General features: G+C 47.6%; 7 protein-coding genes across 7 annotated transcripts; 4 read left to right on the plus strand and 3 right to left on the minus strand.

Moving 5' to 3' along the window:
* Positions 1-378: 378 nt before the first annotated feature.
* F9C07_2248191 (monooxygenase) lies at positions 379-2,496 on the minus strand. Its single transcript, XM_041287453.2, has 7 exons — positions 2,119-2,496; positions 1,977-2,068; positions 1,658-1,907; positions 1,478-1,603; positions 1,386-1,422; positions 1,213-1,331; positions 379-1,148 (listed from the first exon to the last, which is right to left on the minus strand). The coding sequence occupies exons 1-7, from the start codon at positions 2,275-2,277 to the stop codon at positions 642-644; spliced, it is 1,290 nt and encodes a 429-aa protein (XP_041151048.2). The 5' UTR covers positions 2,278-2,496; the 3' UTR covers positions 379-641.
* Positions 2,497-2,784: 288 nt separating this feature from the next.
* F9C07_2287550 (allantoate permease) lies at positions 2,785-4,970 on the plus strand. Its single transcript, XM_041287459.2, has 9 exons — positions 2,785-3,121; positions 3,179-3,351; positions 3,407-3,669; positions 3,725-3,890; positions 3,962-4,172; positions 4,241-4,510; positions 4,574-4,609; positions 4,662-4,864; positions 4,924-4,970. The coding sequence occupies exons 1-9, from the start codon at positions 2,897-2,899 to the stop codon at positions 4,937-4,939; spliced, it is 1,563 nt and encodes a 520-aa protein (XP_041151047.1). The 5' UTR covers positions 2,785-2,896; the 3' UTR covers positions 4,940-4,970.
* A 30-nt stretch (positions 4,971-5,000) lies between these two features.
* On the minus strand, positions 5,001-6,692 carry F9C07_2287551 (uncharacterized protein). The gene is made up of 2 exons (XM_041295209.2): positions 6,311-6,692; positions 5,001-6,218 (listed from the first exon to the last, which is right to left on the minus strand). Exons 1-2 carry the CDS (start codon positions 6,408-6,410, stop codon positions 5,302-5,304), a joined length of 1,017 nt encoding a protein of 338 aa, XP_041151046.1. The 5' UTR covers positions 6,411-6,692; the 3' UTR covers positions 5,001-5,301.
* A 2,906-nt stretch (positions 6,693-9,598) lies between these two features.
* On the plus strand, positions 9,599-11,894 carry F9C07_2287552 (uncharacterized protein). The gene is made up of 4 exons (XM_041295199.2): positions 9,599-10,220; positions 10,288-10,416; positions 10,472-11,180; positions 11,235-11,894. Exons 1-4 carry the CDS (start codon positions 10,170-10,172, stop codon positions 11,726-11,728), a joined length of 1,383 nt encoding a protein of 460 aa, XP_041151045.1. The 5' UTR covers positions 9,599-10,169; the 3' UTR covers positions 11,729-11,894.
* F9C07_2287553 (uncharacterized protein) lies at positions 11,895-15,336 on the plus strand. The gene is made up of 3 exons (XM_041295198.2): positions 11,895-13,561; positions 13,625-13,946; positions 14,009-15,336. Exons 1-3 carry the CDS (start codon positions 13,214-13,216, stop codon positions 14,770-14,772), a joined length of 1,434 nt encoding a protein of 477 aa, XP_041151044.1. The 5' UTR covers positions 11,895-13,213; the 3' UTR covers positions 14,773-15,336.
* A 493-nt stretch (positions 15,337-15,829) lies between these two features.
* On the minus strand, positions 15,830-17,617 carry F9C07_13221 (cyclopropane fatty acid synthase; the record flags this gene model as incomplete). The annotated part of the gene is made up of 4 exons (XM_041295208.1): positions 15,830-16,036; positions 16,093-16,844; positions 16,932-17,421; positions 17,513-17,617. 4 exons carry the CDS (start codon positions 17,615-17,617, stop codon positions 15,830-15,832), a joined length of 1,554 nt encoding a protein of 517 aa, XP_041151043.1.
* Positions 17,618-17,839: 222 nt separating this feature from the next.
* On the plus strand, positions 17,840-19,825 carry F9C07_1953315 (fungal-specific transcription factor domain-containing protein). The gene is made up of 2 exons (XM_071508523.1): positions 17,840-18,691; positions 18,792-19,825. The coding sequence occupies exons 1-2, from the start codon at positions 18,062-18,064 to the stop codon at positions 19,638-19,640; spliced, it is 1,479 nt and encodes a 492-aa protein (XP_071367433.1). The 5' UTR covers positions 17,840-18,061; the 3' UTR covers positions 19,641-19,825.
* The last annotated feature ends 863 nt before the right edge of the window (positions 19,826-20,688 follow it).

The following is a 20,688-nucleotide window of genomic DNA, read 5'->3' on the forward strand; positions in this document are numbered from 1 at the left end:
TATTCTTCGGGCTTGCACTCCGAAAACCGAAGCTACTCCTCCCTGGGGGCGATCTACTACGTGCTAAGGTCATCGGCAATCCCTCCCATCTTTTGGAACTGGCGAGTGGTACATACACTTGGCGAGCGTCGGAAATCGGCGATAGGGGTTAGCTCGGTTAGATCGATCATAATACATTGCGGAGGTTAGCAAGAAGGTAACCAGTTTGGGTAATTCAATGAGGCGCGGTTGAGCCAATGGGGAATTGTGACATTGAAGTATACTATGATGCCATCCGCACTAAAGCTCACCAGTACTGGGTCCGAGTCTGGGCGTAATTTATTATAAATATCCCCCCCTAATTGGATGGAGATAGTGACTAGGTTCCGAGGGTCTGTTGTCAGTTGCACTCTGAAGCATGAACAAGCTTGAATGTCATGTTACTGCCCTGTAGACGTGCTCTCAAGCCACTCTACGTGTTTACGTTGACTATCGACTAATGACTTGGCGGCCAGTTCTCTTGGTCTAATTAGTAGTACCCGAGAGTATTATTGTCTATTGAGCGATGTATGATTCTAGTCGCCAGCGAGAAACTAACTAGCAGCAGATATATCGTCGCTACTGGAACATCCACAAAACGCTCATCTTACACCACGAACACTTCAGAGCTTACTTGTAGCCTGCTCTACCAAGTTTTCTCCGGTTACAGATCTCTTTTGTAAGACGCTTTGAAATGCTTTCTCCACATCGTGCTCTGAAAGCCATGTTGTGTTTGGCTTGTTCCGAACTCTTTCTACTAACACCTCGTCGGAGTCTGTGTTCGTTGCCTGGCCCCCAATACCTTTAAGGACAATTGTCAATAGCCTTTCTGTATGCGGGCGCCGAGTCTCATCGTACAATGCGAGCGCAGCTCTGACCTCATATGCCTTTGGCTTCTGTGCTCTAGAAGACCCCAGGGCATGTCGAAAGGCAAGAAACAATGCATATGCGTCGTCAATGGCGAGGGAACCTCCAGCAGCAAAGGCACCACCGTGGGTATGCGCTGCGTCACCCACCAAGGTCACTCTTGAGTCAAATACCCAGGTGGGGAGAGGCTCGCCAGCGTAGTTCGGATAAATGCGCGTATAGGGTGTTGAGTTCACCAAGGCTTTGACCACCGGATTCCAGTCCTGGGTAGCCAGAAATGGCTCGTCAGCAGCTATCTACTTCCAGAAGCCCAGAGAAGACAAATACCTTGTAGCGCTGTCGTAGTACTTCAACATTTTCCTCGTCATCCCATTTTACATTCCTAATCCTGCCATCCGTCTCAACTGGTAAGTCGAAGCTGCCGACAGTGGTATACTGGTTCTTTCCTGCCGGGATCGTAAGCTCCATCGTTAAGAACAGTTAAGATGAGGGTCTGATACCAAGTCGAGACGCGAAGAAGTTCTCCTTTGGTCCCCACTGTTCCAACCTGATAAGCACCATGAACTTGAATTGCTGCACGAAATATACCTACCCAATGCGTGGAATCTAACGGAAGATCCCGAATGTGTGCCACAAGAGACGCGTCAAATGTCGACCGTAGCCAGACCTTTCCGGTGGAAAACAGCTGATGATCGGGGACGAAGGACTTCCTTACTTTCTAGTCCACTGTGAGCTGCTGCTAGGTTTGGCTAGATACTCCAAATGCACATACCGAATGGATTCCGTCCGCGCCGACCAGAATATCTCCATGTGCAGATGTTCCGTCGGCAAAGTGTAGTGTTACTTTGTCATTCGATGCATCCGCAGAAACCACCGTTTTGCCTAGATGAATAAACTCCGAGGAGACATGTTCCAGTAGTGCTGCATGCAGATGTCCGCGGTGGAATCTTGCTGTTTCGTGGTGACGGACGGTAACCTCAGCGAAATAGTCATGGTGTATAACCTTGTTTGTCTTCCAATGTCTGATTGAATTGAGATCGTAAGTGTCTCTGGGCATTTGATATAGTAGAAACATAACCCGGGCTCGCTACCTGTAAATCATGGGAATACCAGAAGGGCCACGAAAAGCAACGTCTTCGTCGAGGGCATTCAGTACACCGAGCTTTTCGAGTGAGCGAAGGCCCTTGTACATCATGATTAGTTGAGTAACAAGTTTTGCGGCTGTAGTCTTACATTGGGACTTATCGCAATGCTGGCACCGATTTCTCGGAGCTCGGTCGCTTGTTCAAACAACTCAACCTCAATATACGGGAGACGGCTTAATGCGACAGCTACGGAGAGGCCAGCAATTCCAGCTCCGGCGATAATAACTTTTACCTTTTCTTGGGACATTTTGTTGTACGTGATCCCTACAGGTCATTGAATATGGCAACTCGAAGGATATGCAGGATCGTTCCTCTATATACAGTTTTGCAGCGCGGCTATACCGATAAACAGAAATTAAGGAAAATAGTAGCCCTTATCTGATATGGACAATCATTAAGTAGTGTGGTGAAAGCACGCAAGCCGTGCATGAATCATGCAAGCATGTTCGCGGGATTTGCCCCTACTAGCTCATCCCCGCATCATGATGGCCGTTGCTGGACCCAATAATCTGTAACTTTAAGGGAGTACTGTTGCGAATAAACTTGCTGGCCGAAAATGGTGCCCTGATTTGTTATCCATTACCGAACCTTGCGTGATATGACGCGAATAGAGCGAATCGTGCGCTTTACGAACGGGTCAATCTCATTGGCTTGAACCATGTAGTTTTCAGCTTATTTCGAGTCTAAGTCAAAGCCTTTAGGGTTTCGGGCAAATTCCGCAAGCACTTCATGTCTGGGCAGAGGATAGTCTATCCTGGACTATACTTCACAATATGTAGAAAAGCAAAAACAACCCCATCCCGGATTCCAGCACTGGTTCTGCTTCCATTGACACAGTCGACCCGTTGGTGGATTTTGAAGTGATAATGTCGAAAGCAACGGTCACAGACTCAGTCAGCACCGTCAATGATGTTGCTCAACTACCTAAGCTCAGTCAACGATATGCCGATGAAAGTTATAAGCTCTTTTCGAAAGTATCAGTGGCGGATCCTACCCCAGAGGAGGCAATCAAAATTAGAAATAAATGTTTGTGGAGGATTTTGCCCTTTCTTTGTATAGGGTATCATATCATGTATGTGGACAAGCAGACAGTACGTATCGGTTTCCAGAAGTGTACCAGCAATAGCTGACATCTGTCTTTTCTCTAGCTGGGAAGTTCAGCCATTCTTGGCATTATGGATGATGCGCATCTCAATTCGACTCAGTACAATTGGTTGTCATCAATCTTCTACTTCGGTTACCTTCTCGCGGAGTGGCCGCAGAACTGGGCCCTTCAGCGCTTCCCTGTCGCCAAATGGCTGGCTATCAATCTTGTCGTGTGGTAAGGACTACCAGTTCTCTTATTTCCTCATTGGGGCTTCCACTGACCTGATCAGGGGAGGTATTACGCTCCTTCATATACCATGCAATAGCTTTGCCACGTTGTTCGTCGTTCGTTTCTTTCTAGGGGTAGCAGAGGCATCCATCGTACCTGCCTTTCTGTTGATCTTGTCTATGTTCTTCACATATCAGGAACAGGCCGTTCTAATGCCTATCATGTGGTCAATCGGAAACGCCAGTCCTATCACCTCTGGTCTACTTTCCTATGGGGTTTTGTGGATTAAGACGGGTACCTTTGCCCCATGGAAATGGTTTATGGGTATGTCCCTCGTAGGAGAAGCAAAAAACAAAGCTAGACACTTATCTATTCATAGTCATCACTGGTGGAGTGACAGTGGTGTTTGGGTTGGCAGTGTGGCTCTTCTTCCCTGACAACCCTCTGCGAGCCAGCTTCCTTACGCCAGAAGAGCGCGCACAGGCAATCCTTCGCATAAAGGATAACCATTCGGGCATTGAGCAGAAGCAATTCAAGAAGTACCAGTATGATACCATTACAACTTTTACATTCACAGATATAAGGTCCGTCTTACTCAGGAACTGACGATTGCTAGGTTTATCGAGGCAGTTAAAGATCCAAAGTCGTGGCTGTTCTTCCTACACGCCTGGTCTCAGGAAATGGCCAACGGAATGACCAACCAATACTCACTAATCATTAACTCATTTGGATTCACTGTGCTCCAGACCACACTACTGGGGTGTGTAACCGGAATAGTCAGCTTCTTCTCGCTTGCCTCGGCAGCAGTGGTTTTAGCGAAGACAACAGTAGGTTTGGCCAGAGTGTGAAGAAAAAATCTTTACTTATCTAGAATAAGCTAACGAGGATGAAATAGAACTGCAGAGCTTGGATTTCTCTCATTGCATACATTCCTGGGGCAATATCTAGCATTCTGTTGCTAAGTTTACCCTGGTCCAATCGATGGGGTTTAATCACAGGGATATGGATTCGCTCAACTGTCGGCATTCCGTATGCAGTTGTCATGATCTGGGCTGCCAACGCATCTGCTGGGCATACTAAGAAGACCACGGTGATCGCGATGTATCATATTGGATATGGATTGGGAAATATCCTCTCGCCACAGTTATTTCAACCGCGATGGAAGGTATGAAATGATTTTTTTGAATCTGTTCGCTGCTTTCATTTTGGCTAATGAGACAACTGATAGCCGCGGTATCGTCCCACTTGGATTATTCTATTGGTCGTAAGTCTTTGAATTAACATTTCATTAAGGATTGAGATACTCACCATTACAGGTCGCCTGCATCCTACCATCACTCGTCATTGTATATCTGCGATGGTATCTCTCGAAGGAAAACAAGCGCCGTGATCTGCTGCAGAGTGAAACACTTGTCACCGATACGGGTGTGGTTGAAGAGGTTGACAACGATGGCACCAAGCACGCCCGTCTAGTGGATAAGAACCAGTTGGACCTGACGGATCGTGAAAACCTTTCCTTGTATGTGCTTTGCTCCTCCAACCCGTTCTATCTTCCACTAACCGTTGGATTGTTGTTAGTCGATATGTCCTTTAATGTAGAGATACATTTTGGAGTGGAATACAGGCACCTGTTTCTAAAGACCATCCATATATCACTTTTTGTCCCGGAAGTCAGCTACGACATATATCTGGCATAAACCTGTCTTTCCACCGTAGAGTAGTCTTTTTCGAGCATTTTAAACGCCCACACGCGTACAATCTTACAGGGTTGAAGATCAACTAATAATGAGATTCAGTGAGTTAAGATAAATCAAGAATTGATAAAGTAACGCAAAGCGAATTCCTATTCTTGCCTGCAAGTAATAGAATCCCTGTTTCCAGTCTTCCATGTCCAGCAGAAGCAAAGTATCCACCACCTCTTAATGCCCGTCACGTTAGGTACTAGACCCTCGCAACTCAAGGAAATTCGCCAACACCCAAGCAAACACCCATGACGCATTTGTCACTCTTGCAACAGGCGCTGTCGTTCTCACAGTAACGAGCGCATCGGTCGTCCCTCTGCCCTTCGAAGCGGATACCATCCACATCCTCACCATCTTCCCCCGACTTCTGCGTCTCATCCGAAGGTGCATACCGTTCGTAGATCTCGCGCTTGGCCTGCTTAGGCGGCTTGTGAGGGCCCAAGCAAACTCCATAGAAGCATTTGTCCTTAGGACAACAATGGACATCAGCTATGCACCCACGCTTGCAAGGGTTTTGCTTCCTCTTCTCAAGGGGGCTGGCAGGAGAGGTGTCGGCGTTATCAGCACTGTCGTCCTCGTCCACATTCTCAGCATCCTCTCCCGACGTCTGCGTCTCATCCACCGGTGCATCCCGTTCGTAGACCTCACGCTTTGACTCTTTAGGCGGAATCTGAGGACCCAAGCAAACCCCATAGAAGCACTTGTCACCAGGACAACAATGAACATCAGCTCTGCAACCTCGCTTGCAGGGGTTCTGCTTCCGCTTTCCAAGGTGGCTAGCAGGAGAGGTGTCCTCGTCATCACCGCCATCGTCCTCATCCTCATCCTCCTCGTCGTCTTCATTCGAGTCATCCTTGCCTTTCGATTCTTCCCCAATGTAATGGTTGATCTTTCCTTGTGGCTTGGGCATGGTGTCCATGATGTGCATGAGTTTCGACAGGTCAGGGTTAAACTCGGTCTCAGGCTGAAGGGAACCGTCGCGCTTGTCTGGCCACCGCCAACCTCCGGGCATTACTGTACCCGGATACGGTCCAAATCCATGATCCCTCATGTACTGGAAGACAAATCGCTGCTCCTCCGGAGTGAGGTCGTACAACTTTATAGGACGTGTAGGGGCGACTGTCCGCAGGGCTACAGTTACAGTTAGTCGATGTGGACGGAACAAAGGGTAGAGCCATAGCGTTGTGTCAAGTGCACGTGTACTGCAACTGAAAGATACTAACATTGGGTGGGTGTAGGAGTTTCGTCAGCCACTGTGGGATCACCTTCAGTGGCGGCCGCGAAAGCGGCGAAGAGACACAGAAGGACGGTTGAGGCCTTCATTGTGAAATGTTCGTGTAAAGGTAAGTGTCGTAAGTCGTTGCAGAGTAATGGCGTGGTGGGATAGATCACGGTTGAGAGGATGGGTTGTACAGAAAAGAGACAGCCGAACGGGGCGTGATTGAGGCTTTATAACCTGCATCTCGAGAGCATTTACTCTGGCCGAATGATGTCAGTGAATGAATCAGACGCTGTCTGGGATTCACGTTCTCTGGAGTTGATTGACAATCGTATCCACTTTCCCGTTGACTGAGCCATTTCATTGATAGCGTCTGCCGGATGACCGTATAATACTTCACTGATGGACGGGTGCATTCAGGTCAGCCAAATCTTCTTGGTCAATGTTGAATATTGACTTGGTCACGGTGGGACTCTTTGCCCCGTGGCGGCCTGGGCAGGGCAATAGAGACCACACTAATGAATCTACCAAGATATTGTACAGCTTAGACCCAGTCTGAGTGGTTATCGTGACCACCATGAATATGATATTATTCACTGTATATAGCACAATGCCATAACATACATACCTAGAGTGAAGAACATCTATAGCGAAGACAACAGTCTCCATGACTGTTCCCCTCTTCACTACCCTCGAAACCATTGCCATTCAGAATACAATGTATAGCCTCCAGTCACGCGGTCAAACTTTATTCAACTCTCGTCCTTTGTTTACCCAATGCACGAAGCCCCCGCGTAGCCACAGAAGTGGACTAAGAACCCTGAGAACAAAGGCGCGATCAACCATGGGCTCGCTAATTCATAACTAGTGGTTTCAGGTTCATTGTTCCGCAAACTCTGAAGTTTGCCCCGTTGCTTGACGAATATGTTTTCGTCCTGGTTCCTGACCGAGGACTACTTAGCCGTCGTTGAGACAAAGAAATCAGAACCTTAATGACCACCCAAGCTGCCCCAACCACTATTCCAGTGATAATACAAGGATACTATAGTGATATAAATAGGTCAAACTCAATCCCCGCAATTGTGGATCCGCTGTAAAGAACAATACTAAGTTCCTATCCGGGGTGTCATTCGTAGGACGCACGGGATTGATTGTTCCGCGTCGACGTCACTGTGGGAAGCGTATCTCTGGAGCTATTCTTTACCTCGGGTATTTGGGGTTATTCATGTTCTACACTTACTGTTCTTCTAGACTCTGTTGTCTGTGTGTGTTTGGTCAAGGTCATGTGAGTTATTCTCCCTCTATGTATGGAACGGAACTTCACAATTGCGGAAGACAAAGGATAATAGTAAATATTGGACATTGTAATCTTGTCGGCGATTAAGTCCATTGTAAGATCCGTACTATGGTAGAGTGCAAACGTTGGTAGATTGGACAGGGCCACTGTGGCAATTCCCCCACTCCCTATCCCAATTCCTACTCCGTGAGGTTATTCAACGTCATATTCAGTGATAATGACCTCTCAGATACCTCGCCTTCTATTCTCGGATCATATCGAAAAACAAAGAGAAGCCAAGCTATGAAAAAGCAACCTCGAAGACTTGAGTCAATGAACTGGTTCGTAAACCCACTAACGGCCTTTCGCATTCTACCATAGTAGCTTACCTCCCACATATCTCAGGTGGAGGCAGTATTTCTCAGATACACCGAGGACACCTACAACGGATGAGCTTCACTTAGATCCATATGAAGCCGTTTATCAGGATAAAGTGACCTCACTGGGTTCCTTTCAGTAACACTCCATGGAATTGGGGAAGGGTTCTTATGGTTAATTTCCTCTCTACATTGAAAGACAATAGGCAAGGCACTTGGGCGGCTCATTCGATCGTAGATCAGTGCATTGCGTTAGACGCTCACCTCGCAGTAGCACGTTGGTATTGTCCCCGTGGAGGCGGCTCGCGTATGGAGAAGCATAGTCTTATTCATGACGTAGGTATGTCCCTCGGTATTGTGGAGCCCATTTTCCTCTGATATCTCCTATACTAAATTGCCTAGTTATAGACTGGTGAACAGAAAAGTGTCTATGCAATTGTTACTGAACAGGCGCCAAGACTAAATCGTATCTGCACCGTGAGCGAGGGTATGTTGTACATGAATGCAAGTTGAGTCGCACCACCTAGCTTAGTATCTATCTATCTTCACTCATGGCAGTTGATAGAGATATGGACTGATGGCACCTCCGGTCTGCCGTGATACCTTCAGATCTCACATAATAGCCTGAACATTGACTGAAATTCTGATTCTGGCCGGATTGAGCGTTTACCGTTAAAGACATTGAACTAATAATAGCTATGAGAATATTGTAATCTAACTATGTGGATTTCTCAGCATGTGGTTGACATAATTTCAGAGTAATAGATAGAATCGTTTAAGAGGTAACGGGATAGGGACTGACTCCGGGTACTTCATAATGGACATGGAAAAGCTCTCGGACCGTCACTCAAAGATGACTTTTCCTGCCTCAGGCACTGATTGCGGCGCTATGACTCCTCCACATTAATGCGCCACAACTGGTACTCGTAGCTTAGCAGCTCTTCGCATTAGGAAAGTTTTATACTCCTCGTAGTCATAGTACACTCTTAATTACACGTTACCTAATAAAAAGTTACTGCATATGATTTCTTGGATGCGGAAAAAAGGAGATTGGTGTGTTGTTGTCACATACTGCTAGTAAGCCCTTCAGAGAGGCCAAAAACTATGACCAGAAATCAAGCCCCAGGCATTGGGGTTCTTATACGAATGTTGATAAAGCACTACGTACGCTCCCCGTATTTACTTGGTGTCTTGCATACGGAGTATTAATCACGGGATCCGGTGACCGAACTGATTTATATATCTCTCTCTCTACTTTGTACGGCGATATAGCATATGATGCGCCGGTTATATATATGTCAGGTAAGGTGGATGACCATGCGTCTGATAGAAATCCTTTAGAACCGTACTAGACCGGAAAAGGAGAGCAGCAACCAGAGCGATAAGCGCTAGAAGCTACTCATACGAGAAAGACAAGTAAAAAAAAAAAAAAAAAAAAAGAAAAAAGAAAAAAAAAAAAAAGGTACACAAGTCTCTCCAGTCTAGATGTCAGCTGTCAATGGTCAGCAGTTGCCGCCGAAGTAATAGCGGCGGATTGGCGCGAGCACCTCCCACAATCGGGTTAGCGTGACTGACTCGCAAAGTGTCGGAAATTTTTTAGTTTCCACTTTTAGCTCTTCTTTTCTTGATTACATCCTCACGCACCACCGACTTAGCAACGGTTCAACTTCTGTTATTGTATCGCTTGATGTGATTCCTTCGATTCCTGGGCCCTCGTCAGCTCCAGAGTCACAGAAATGGACAGGGAGCAGAAACCTTGTGCAGTCGCACTGAATGATTGATTGGCCTAGACCAGCTGACGGTGCAGCTGGCCAGACTGATAGGCCCGAATAAGCTGCCCTAACGGTTGCAGAACTTATCTTAGGGCCACTTTGTGATCCTGGTCCCCACCCATTAGTGTTATAGAATTATTACCTTCACTGTGCTACATTGCCGCCGAATAAAACACGCCGTCTATGACTGGTGACGCCCTGCAGCTCCTGAAGCCTTTCCTTTGTTTTTAGTCGTCCACGGACCCCGAACTGGGCCGATGATGCACCGACTCTCCCTCTCCCCTGATTCCTTTTCCCCCTTTTGGGGCGACCAATGACGACATCCCAACGGAGGTCGCTTTCTCCAGGATTTCTTGCTGATGAGAGAGCGCTCCCCCCTCTTTTCCTCGTCACATTCTCTCAAAACTCAGCGCATTTTATGATCGCAGATCGCAGAATATGGCCCAGCACACTGCCGACAAAAAAGAGCACATGGAAGCCGGTGGAAAGGTAGGCCGAAAACCATGTTTGCTCGGAAACACGAAAAAGGCTGATCGCAACGTCCTTTCCGTCTTAGAAACAGTCCAGCCATGATTACGACGCAGAGCACGCTCAGAAGGAGCACGGAAGCGGCCGAGGAATACTTGGAAGGTCTGCCACGCGTATCCACACCAAAAAATCTCTCCTGGGATGCGGTTTTGTAGCAGTATGTATAAACTCTGTTTACGCCCGGTCGCACGGTCCTGACTCGAGTGAAACAGCGCACATTTAATCAGGGTCAAGGTCCCCGTTCCGAGCAAGATTCCGAGTCCAATGCGGAGCACGTAACGCATCGAAAAAACAAGTCAAAATCCGGGGGTTCGCCCCCTATGAAACCGAGCCAAATTATGGAAGAGCACCCGGAGCACAATCCCGCCGATTTGGGGGACTCGGAGGTTGTCCATTCGTCAACGAAGATCGAACCCGCCCAGAATCCTCGAACCCGCGACGGTAAAGTCAAGCAGATGGAGAGCCATATTGTTGCCTTAGCCAGAGGAATTACCGAGTTGGACAATGATCGCAAACGACTGCAGGCGCAAGTTCGCTCGGCCAGGAGCGGCTCCTGGGTCACCAAAAGCAGCCGGCAAATACGTGAAGAACTGTCGAGTCTTGAGGCTGCAATGCGACAATGGGCAGAAAATTATAGTGTCGCTGAGATACGTGCGCTCGATAGCTTGTCGATCGAGGAGAAGGACGCCATTCTGGAACGGCTGGATGGATATTGCGCGCAGGTGGATTGGACGACACTAATTGAGAAGTCGCCAACGATGGCAGACAAAATCCCTGCCCTCCTCATGCAGGCTCTGCTGGCCAAGGATATCTTTGGATCAATCTTTGCTAACCCCTTCTTTGCCTTCGGAGAGTCTAAAGAACCGTCAACGGCGCACTCTTCTCAAACATTATCTTATTTATACGCATCGATGTTAGAAGGTATGTCCACTGAGCTACCATGTAAACTGTCTACTGAAGGCTAACCCAATGTAGTCAACAAAGAAGAAGCTCATATCTGGCGTTCGCAAACTCTCCGGCTTCTGGCCACACCTCCCCCGAACTCTGTGCACAATGCACCGTTGCGCGCGAAGGTGGAAGCTATTACTAGTGAGCTGGCGATTGAATTCCTAGCTGGTCCTGTTCGGTTACTCTTCCGACACAGAAATGATTCATGGGCAATCCAGCGCAACCAAGAACTCTACCAGCTTTATCACACCGCTGGCGAATTGGCCATCTCCTTGTGGACGCAACGATCCTTCATGAGGTGTTACTGTATGGATGAGCTTCCTGTCTTTCGAGCAGAGCATCCGGTAATGAGTGCACATGCACTTCATCGTCAACATGGGAATGACGCAAAATTAGATGGCAAGAATGCTTTGATCATAGTGCATCCGGCCATTGTTGCTTTCGGCAATGAATATGCTGAGCATTATGACCTATGCAAGGTTTGGGCTAAGGGTATTATCATTGTGGATGAACACGCGTGACGCGATGGTTATGATGGATATCAACGCTATCTGACGAGAATATTTACATTGTATCATATTTAATTTTAATGCATACCCCAATACAATTCGCCGCCTTGGGCTTTGAGAGATTTAGGTGACTGCAACGAATAACGACACGCCCGTGAAGTACTACTCTTGGACGAGATAGGGCTCGTATGCGAATTAACGCTCAAGGTTTACCTCTGCCTGCAATGTCCGGTTCTTTATACCTACAGAGCCTTTCCTCCTTGTCGTGGCAATGGTAACTCGGGCTTATATACCGATAAGCTCCTTCTACGCGATGCCTTCGGTGAGCCTTACATAGTCTTCTAACATCAGGATGCAAAGTTGCTGCTTCAGGCTATGGGAGTACTTGAAACATCCTATTTCCAAAATACCCTCCCGGTCAACGAATGCACAGAGAGGCACACAGTACAAAGAAGACTGCTTCATCATGTTTCTAATTTATGCTGATAGCTTTGAAAACTATGAACAAAGCCCCCCGCCGAACCTCATTTACCATATGTGCTCAAGGCTAGGTCAATCATACTGTGAGATACATTTCTGCATTGGCTGTGAACCACGAGGCAGGAGGAGTTTTATACTATGAACCTTTTAACGAGAACCTGATATGGAATAGAGTTACTGATCGCAAGCAATAGAAACGAGAAACTGCGTTGATTTTGACAAGCCTTTATCACGAGCATTCAACAAAGAACATGCACGTAGCATACTACCTGAACCCAATATACAATGATCGAGTGGCAAATCGTTCATTTTGCAAAAGTCAAAACGCCCACCGCGTTTCGACACCCTAGAGAGGATGTTATTTCACATTCATGGATTACTATTAATAAGATTGGTGGTATAATCTTTGTCTATGGCTGACTTGATCAGCTCGCGTCAGATGCTTACGAGCTACAGCCTCCAATCAATAGAGTGCTGCACCCGCGCACGGCTCAGGAGCTTTTCTGTGCAGGTCGATGGCGATGATATTCGGTCAGAAGGCCTGGCTTGCAGATTATACGGCACAAAGAAGGTCTCAGCGCTAAATAGCGCTTGAAAACGTCTCAACGGTACACTGCTTGTCATCAGGTATTATCTTTGTGCACTCCATAGGAACCTGGTCCTGCAGGCAACAGAATAACCTTTTAACATTGCTAAACAGAATGGACGATCTCTCTATTGATTTGTCGTCAATGTGCTGAATGAATGCAGCCTGCTGATCAATCTGCTAGCATGTAGATCTTTCTTTCGTGGTGAGCTATTATAGGACGGGAGCCGCGGGGCCCGATCTTATCGATAAGATCGTTTATCCTTATCGCGATATCTTATCGCCTTCGGCGCATGTGTTTCCTATCTGGGTAGCCTACGTCAAGAGGGCCAGAAACATATAAAGTCAATGTTGATGTTGTTGATTGTTCGTGCCATCGATCTTTTTCTCATTCTATTCTATACCCATCATACAGTCTAGCCTTTGTCAGAATGGCGTCTCAGTCAAATATCGGTTCTTCCAAGACCGTTGACGTGGTAGTCATCGGCGCCGGACTCAGCGGGCTACGGGCAGCGTTGGGTGTGCAAGCAGCCGGACTCTCTTATGCAGTAGTAGAAGCTATTGATCGTGTAGGAGGTAAGACACTGACCGTGCCGTCCAAGAAAAGCGGCCCCGGTGTCAACGATGTCGGCGCCGCCTGGATCAATGACACCACGCAAAGCGAGATTTATAAACTTGTCCAGAAGTATGGACTGCAAGTGGAAACCCAGGAAATCCCAGGCCATGATATTTTCCAAAGCCCAGAGGGCTGTGTTTTGTTCAAGCATGGTGAACTTCCGGTAGGTACCCCTCTGTTCCTGGGCAAGGCTGTCTAGTACTAATAAATACACACGCGTTTCTAGGTGCGCGAGGAAGACAAGGCAGCATTGGCTCAAGTGTTGGCGCATTTTAATGACCTCGTTTCTGACGTCAACCTGGAAGACCCTGGCTCGGGTCCCAATGCGAAGGAGCTGGACAGCGTCAGTCTGCAGGAATACTGTATCCAGACTTTCCAATCCGAATTGATTGCGGGTCTGTTTGATACCATCATCCAGTCTCTCATTGGCGTGGAAGCCAAAGATGTGAGTCTGTTGGCTTTCTTGATCTCTCTGAAGGCTGGTACCGGATTTGAGGCCGTGACCTCAGACGGCAAGAATGGAGGCCAGCAGCTCCGCGTGCGACAGGGTAAGAAATTCAACACACCCACCATATATATGATTTCTACGATACTAACACCATTCCAAAAGGCAACCAAACCATTTCCCAGAATATGGCGAAGGAACTAAAGCCAGGTTCCATTCACCTCTCAAGTCCTGTAACCGAAATCAAACAGGACCCAGCCACAGGAGCATGCACAGTCCACACATCTAACAACACAACCTTCCACGCAAAGAAAGTCATCCTATCCGTCGCAACTCCCCTCTACAAGAAGATTACGTTCGATCCACCCCTCCCTGAATACAAACAACTTCTTGTAAAAGAAAACAAACTAGGTTACTACAGCAAAATCATCTTCGTCTTTGACAGACCCTTCTGGCGAGCCGCCGGCCTCACCGGCGCCATCCAATCGCAGACAGGACCCTTCACCTTCACCATGGACAACAGCTTCCCAGATGACGAACAGTGGTCCATCGCCTGCTTTACTGTAGGGCGACGTGGTCGTGAATGGTCCCAGCTCTCGCAGGAGGAAAGACGTCAGACAGCATGGGAGCAGCTCCGCTCCGCGCTTGAGAACACTGATCTCCCATCTGGAGAAAAGATCAAGGTCCCGGAGCCCATCAATGTGCTCGAGTATGAGTGGACTAAGCAGGACTTTTTCCTTGGTGGACCGGAGCCGGGTTCTCCCCCAGGTGTGATTTCTCGGGTGGGTAAGGATGCTGTGAGAAAGCCGTTTGGAAGTGTGCATTTTGTGGGGACAGAGACTGCGTTGCATTGGAAGGGGTATATGGAAGGTGCGGTAAGGTCGGGTGATAGAGGTGCCAAGGAGGTTGTTGAGGCACTCACTAAATAAGGGCTGTTTTTCTTGAGGTAGAACTTGATAGCATTGTTAAGATTTAGCAAGAATGTGAGTGGGTCTTTAAATTCTAGGTTCAAGTGTATCGCTTTCAGATGCGCAATACAATAGTATATCAGCATGCCAGCTATGGATTAATTATTTCGTCTATCGCTACCTAGTAGCTAACCCCTTTACCTTCCGGGCATGGCAGTAGCCAACAACTGCGAAATATGAAAAGGATGCAATAGCCACAGAATAACAAAATGTTGTCCAAATGATATGCATCCGCGTTGGGCTTTGGGCAGCATCATCTCGTCATGATCACCCTCTTGGGGTTGTACGCAACGACCAATTTACGAAACCCTCCTCAGGATCTCGGTCGTTACTAGTATATATACTAGTATTACTCCCGCGAAGGCCCTCCTCTCCAGCAACTCCGTCTAGGCTTGGAAGTCGTGACTTCCCATGGAGTGTTGAGTAACCTCAAGGGTGAATTAGCTTCAGGCGCTCAGGCTCCATCAGAAGCTGCCGGAGTATAAAACACCCCCTCTGTCCCCCTCCTTTCCTCCCTCATCTTCTCACCACGGTGGCTTCGTTGCCCCTGTTTCCCTATCCTTATCAGGTCCATACAGCTACAAGGTAATTGCTGAGATTTTACCCCTCTCTCATTGATGAGAATTAAGTTCCACGATGAGTGCCGATCTTATTCGGCGCAGTACATATATATCATCAATATCCGATACACCATGATGAATGACTGAACGTGGGACGATTCCATTGGTGCGCGAGCTTTGCCAGCGACGACAACTGGGAACACTAAAGAACCATTCTTAGTGTAGCCGTTAGGAAAGGGATTGTATTTTTGATCTCGGGAAACAAAATTTGTCATAGTTTCTAGAGAGATAGTACACGACAAATATATAGTGTTTCTATTCAGACTCGGCTTCATTATCACAAACATAACAGATATACTCCCATCAATGTGTCATACATGACCCGCATACCAACTCCCTTCTATTCCTACCCCAGGCGAATACCCAAGGCGAGAAACCACACATCAATTGTACTGAGTTCAGACAGTAGCTTGAGGAATAAATGCACTGGGCATCTTTCCGAGCTTCTCAATCGCCGATCTAATAGCACCGGAGATACCAAACTGACTAGGGATACCATCCACCCGATGGGTAGAATTGATGTTCTTCACCAGGACGATCTGGTAACATGTTGCGCCGCCTTGGCGAGAGACAATAGTGGCCCAGGAAAGGAACCACTCCCAGGTCTAGTACTTGGTTAGAAAAAGAATTCAGGAAAACAAGGATAAAGTCAAACACTTACTCGATACCACTTCGGACCGTACTTAGCCTCCACATGTTCACGGTTGGCAACCCAGTTGCGATACCACCGCCAAAGCGTAGCAGAGTAATGAACACCGACGGTGTCAACGCCCTTGATTTCAAAGCCCGTTCCCTCAAGCTGGTCAATGACCCATCCGAGGGGAGTGCTTGCATCTGCTCCAGGGAAAACGTACTTGTTCATGAACAAGCCCCAGATCAAGTCCTCATACTGCCAGTACTTCCGAAGACCGGAGTATTGCAAATAGAAGACACCGTCATCATCTAACATATCATGGACCTGTTTCAAAAAGCCGCGGAAATGGCGAACACCCACATGTTCCGACATTTCAAGACTGGTGATTTTTTTGTATCCTCCGGGGACCCGAGGGGAGTCACGATAATCCAGACGGTGAATCATACTTTGAGACTCAGGGATACCAGCATTGCGAAGGGTGGTGTTGCCCCATTTCGTCTGGTTACGTCCTAGAGTGATACCGGTGACATGAGCCTTGTAGTGAACACTCGCGAAGGTAGCTAGCGTTCCCCAGCCACAGCCGATGTCCAACATAGTGTCGCCCGGTTGCAAATCGATTTTCTCGCAGACAGTGGTAAGTTTGTTGTCCTGAAGCTGTTCGAGGGATTCTTCCTTGTTGATATCGCCGATAAGTCCAGAGGTATAGATCATGCGAGGACCTAGGAACCATGCGTAAAAATCGTCGCCGCGATCGTAGTTGCCGCTCACCTGCTCCTCGTCTATTCATGTGTTAGATGAAATTCTTATTTAATAGACCTCTCTTTCAAAGCGGAGCCATGAGAGTGATGCGCAAGGGTTATTCATACCTTGAGAGCGAGAATGGACGATGAGTTCAGGAACAAACCCGAACAGGAAATGCTTAAATACGCCCCATGAGAAGCTGAAACTGGCCCAATCATGCCGATACTCGAGGTTTTCCAGACAATCTCCATTCTTGAACTCTACCTCACCGCGGAAATACTTCTCGTAGAAGACCTCAATGGGGATCTTCTTCTTGCCGTTGTACCGGGCCCGATCGCTCTCTTTATGAAAATTCAGATAATACTCCACAGGCCGACCCGGAAGCTTCGCCTTCTCATTCATACGGGGAGACATGGAGGAGAAGATCGTCCAGAAGGCCATGAGGATAGGAATTGCGGTGCATACTGCAATGAAGATTCCAAAGTAGAGGCCACCACCCAATTGGTAGGATATAAACCAGGGAACACCGATCAAGAGGGAGAAGAGGAGGAGGTTGGACCATGAGTCATTTCCGGCACCATCGGCCGGAAGAGGAGCGTTTTTAATAGCGGGAGACTGTGAGGATAAGTAATGTTATTACAATTGCTTTACATTGAACCGGTCTCTCATTCCAGTTTCTCATGATTGGCAATGCAGTTGTACTTACTGTTGTAGTCCGAACTCCACAGTCCTCTTTGGGAGGGGTTTGTGTGGTTTCCGGGGTCACAATGAAGTCAAAAAAGGGAGGGGACTCGGGGTGCTTCTGTAACATGGTGGCGGTAGGAGAGCTCAAGCCCTGGCACTCTCTCCGAAACGTAGAATGACCGACGGAGAGTGATAGAATTAGGTTCGGTTTGTTTATATATCACCATTTTGGTGGAACAAGGACTTGCCAGGTGCACCGGGCCCTGAGACCCACTCAATACGTACCAATTCATTTTCGCTGTTTCAAATAACAGTGGACCGAGACTGATCTGCTATGTAGTACTCAGTATCAAGCTGCTCATCCACTCCTTAACTTAATGCTTGATCGAGAGAGCTGAGGCTATACCCGAAGAGGATAACCGACGTTATCCATGGACCCACCGCCTAACCAAATAAAGGATAGCTCAATGTGATCCATACTCACCATCCATTAACATGGACATCGGATCCAACGACATCCCTTGTATCCTCTCTCCACTGCCATTAAGCAAAGGATTGGCCAGAAGTTACCATGCACGGGGTACTTCAATTCAGGAGCACCAACGACGAAGGGTCTTTCCGTCCTTACAGGCGAAGGAATGCCAAGAGGACTAAATCCGGGTGCCTAAGCTGTCGGGTCCGGCACACCAAGTGCGATGAAACTAAACCAATCTGCGGCGGCTGTGTACGCAATCATTTGCTCTGTTCCTGGCCTAACTCAGGGAAGACAATCTCTCCTTCGCCTTCCGCGGAATCCGACCGTCCCGAACAGTCCCAGAATGTGACATCGCCGCGTCGCCTCTCCCCGAACCGTGCACTGTCGCTTTGGCCTCGGCTCAACGGGAGATCGGGCGAACAAAGACTGCTTCAGCATTATATCGAGAGGTCGGTACAGAGGCTGGTAGTGAGGGATGTCATCAATAACCCTTTTCTGGCCTATATGTTGCCTTTGGCGCAGCAAAACGATGGGTTCCTTCATGTTGTCTTTGCCATAAGCGCTTCTCACCTGTCTTATGATGATCAGCAATCGCACATCGTCGCGCTTTCCCATTATGGGGTTGCGCTACGGGCAGTCAAGTATCTTATCACAGAGTATGGAAGTGGATACCATCATAACCCCGTGGTGATAGTGATGTTGCTCTTAGCTTTGTGTAATTTTGAGGTGAGCGCCTCTTCATCCTACACTGATGTGACATTTTATAAGCACTTGCACTCGGCATGTGGCAGATTTATGAAGTACGGTATGTTAACAAAGGCTTCAGATAATAGATGGAGACACAAACGGCGCAGTGATGCAACATTTACTACCATGTTGTGCTTTGTTGGCGTCACAGAATAACCTCTTAGACACAGTCGATGAGGATTGCGCATGTTTCATCGCAGAGCAGTATATGTTTCTCAGTAATGTCAATAGTCATATCGGCCTTGGCCCCATAAAAGACAGCAATTCTAGACCCACCGAGAACCAAAGTTTAGATCTTTCACCCCTTTCCTACCGAGCTTATTATCGCGGTCGATGTTCCGGGTGTGCGTACGAACTATTCGAAATGATCCCACCAATCGCCGCCTTTGCCGAGAAACCAGCCATGTCTTCTCCCCGACACCTTGATCCAGATATCATAGCGGAGTTCCATTCTCTCGAACAGCAAGTCCTATTATGGGTAGTACCAGCACCATGGGATGGGACAGGCCCCCCTAATGGGCCTGACGCAGATGAGATAGCTGCTGCAATCTTTCAGCAAATGGGCTTACTCATAACGCTGCGATGTGCACTAAATGGTCCAGGGGTGCCGTCACCACCTATTCAGGATCAAATCTCGTGTTGTTTATCTGAGGCCAGAAGAGTATTGAAAACCATATCGCCGTCGAGTTACGCATGGGGAACACTTCTTTGGTCGCTGTTTCACATCGGATCGTGTATCACCGTTCCGAAAGAACAGAAGGACTATATTGCCACTTTTATGGCGATGGAAAACAAGCTTCCTGTCTGTACTAGCATGGTATCCGTCTTGTCCAAATTATGGGATGCCATAGGTCACGACGGCGGTTTTTATGGTCCGTATGGAATTAAAAGATTCCTCGCGCGGGAGGGGATCAAGCCAAGCCTGTGATAATGCTCGGCATGTCTACAGTGTCATCGCGTGCCTATCACACCTCGGGACCAACCACTTATTTCGGGATGAAACGAGTCTCATAAACCATACCACCATGGGATTGGGTCCTGGCTTGTTTATGTGCCTATTATCTCGGTATGAACCAATTAGCTGAGGCAAAGGCCATAGAGAATTTATTCTTGTAATACCAAGAACAAGACAAAATGCTCATGACGATCATTTTCTGAACGGAGCAGTTCTTCATATAGCTGCTGCAGGCTGCCACACAGGGAATGTTGAGCTTCAATTAGGCAAGGGATTCTGGAGCAATGATAAGAATGCAGATTAGGCGGTGGTACCGAATTCAGCGACCCTGGGTTGTCATATATGATCTATTCCGTTTCCCCATGGCAAAGAAATAGGAGGCTGCTGTTGACTTTCCGTCTTCAAAGCCAAGGGATCCAGAGCAATGACTTGAGGAGGCCATGTTTCGATCGTCAAGCTGCTTGTCGATACCGGTGCAGACCCAAACAAGCCATTGGGCATAGCGTGAATGCATTGCAGGCTGCAACAAGCCCCACTGGGCGGGCTTTGTGCCCGCGAGCAAAAGCTGTTCAAGTTGAATTAGTGCGCACACGACTCGAACGATAAGTCCATTGACGCTGACGTTGGATCTCTAATTCTTTACTCAATTGCGGCCCTCTGACATGAAAGGAATTTATTCCATGCATAGTGGTATACGCGCAACTTTATGCAGCGGTCCGTGCAGTGCTGACCTAATTTAGGTTAGACCAAATTAATTTTTTTGGCCTTAAGTATCGTCTGTAAATATGGATATGTTGTCAATAACCTCATGTCATGGAAGTCAACAGTGAGTCAGAGTGGGTAGTGTTATTATCAATGTGATAAGAGTGAATACGATGGCGTGCTTTTCGCCCCACGAATGCTCATCGAAATACGACACTAGAGCCAAGAGATTCCATATGCCGATTTAAAGCGACGTATCGCTCCATAGTTGCCTTGAAAAAATTTATCAACGGCTTCTGCTTCTTCTTCACGGCGCACT

Source organism: Aspergillus flavus, chromosome 8, assembly GCF_009017415.1.
Source record: "Aspergillus flavus chromosome 8, complete sequence".
In the NCBI taxonomy this organism is placed as follows: Eukaryota; Fungi; Ascomycota; class Eurotiomycetes; order Eurotiales; family Aspergillaceae; genus Aspergillus; species Aspergillus flavus.

What these genes read in the sequence shown, in the direction of transcription:
- F9C07_2248191 (XM_041287453.2), bottom strand. Translation starts at nt 2,277, where the DNA reads ATGTCCCAAGAAAAGGTAAAAGTTATTATCGCCGGAGCTGGAATTGCT. An exon ending in GCATTGCGATAAGTCCCAAT is followed by an intron (nt 2,069 to 2,118) that starts GTAAGACTACAG and finishes ATGATGTACAAG; the next exon opens with GGCCTTCGCTCACTCGAAAA. An exon ending in GGTATTCCCATGATTTACAG is followed by an intron (nt 1,908 to 1,976) that starts GTAGCGAGCCCG and finishes CAATTCAATCAG; the next exon opens with ACATTGGAAGACAAACAAGG.
- F9C07_2287550 (XM_041287459.2), top strand. Translation starts at nt 2,897, where the DNA reads ATGTCGAAAGCAACGGTCACAGACTCAGTCAGCACCGTCAATGATGTT. An exon ending in CCCATGGAAATGGTTTATGG is followed by an intron (nt 3,670 to 3,724) that starts GTATGTCCCTCG and finishes ATCTATTCATAG; the next exon opens with TCATCACTGGTGGAGTGACA. An exon ending in TGGTTTTAGCGAAGACAACA is followed by an intron (nt 4,173 to 4,240) that starts GTAGGTTTGGCC and finishes AGGATGAAATAG; the next exon opens with AACTGCAGAGCTTGGATTTC.
- F9C07_2287551 (XM_041295209.2), bottom strand. Translation starts at nt 6,410, where the DNA reads ATGAAGGCCTCAACCGTCCTTCTGTGTCTCTTCGCCGCTTTCGCGGCC. An exon ending in AACTCCTACACCCACCCAAT is followed by an intron (nt 6,219 to 6,310) that starts GTTAGTATCTTT and finishes CTGTAACTGTAG; the next exon opens with CCCTGCGGACAGTCGCCCCT.
- F9C07_2287552 (XM_041295199.2), top strand. Translation starts at nt 10,170, where the DNA reads ATGGCCCAGCACACTGCCGACAAAAAAGAGCACATGGAAGCCGGTGGA. An exon ending in ACATGGAAGCCGGTGGAAAG is followed by an intron (nt 10,221 to 10,287) that starts GTAGGCCGAAAA and finishes TTTCCGTCTTAG; the next exon opens with AAACAGTCCAGCCATGATTA. An exon ending in TGGGATGCGGTTTTGTAGCA is followed by an intron (nt 10,417 to 10,471) that starts GTATGTATAAAC and finishes CGAGTGAAACAG; the next exon opens with CGCACATTTAATCAGGGTCA.
- F9C07_2287553 (XM_041295198.2), top strand. Translation starts at nt 13,214, where the DNA reads ATGGCGTCTCAGTCAAATATCGGTTCTTCCAAGACCGTTGACGTGGTA. An exon ending in TCAAGCATGGTGAACTTCCG is followed by an intron (nt 13,562 to 13,624) that starts GTAGGTACCCCT and finishes ACGCGTTTCTAG; the next exon opens with GTGCGCGAGGAAGACAAGGC. An exon ending in GCAGCTCCGCGTGCGACAGG is followed by an intron (nt 13,947 to 14,008) that starts GTAAGAAATTCA and finishes CCATTCCAAAAG; the next exon opens with GCAACCAAACCATTTCCCAG.
- F9C07_1953315 (XM_071508523.1), top strand. Translation starts at nt 18,062, where the DNA reads ATGCACGGGGTACTTCAATTCAGGAGCACCAACGACGAAGGGTCTTTC. An exon ending in TAGCTTTGTGTAATTTTGAG is followed by an intron (nt 18,692 to 18,791) that starts GTGAGCGCCTCT and finishes CAAAGGCTTCAG; the next exon opens with ATAATAGATGGAGACACAAA.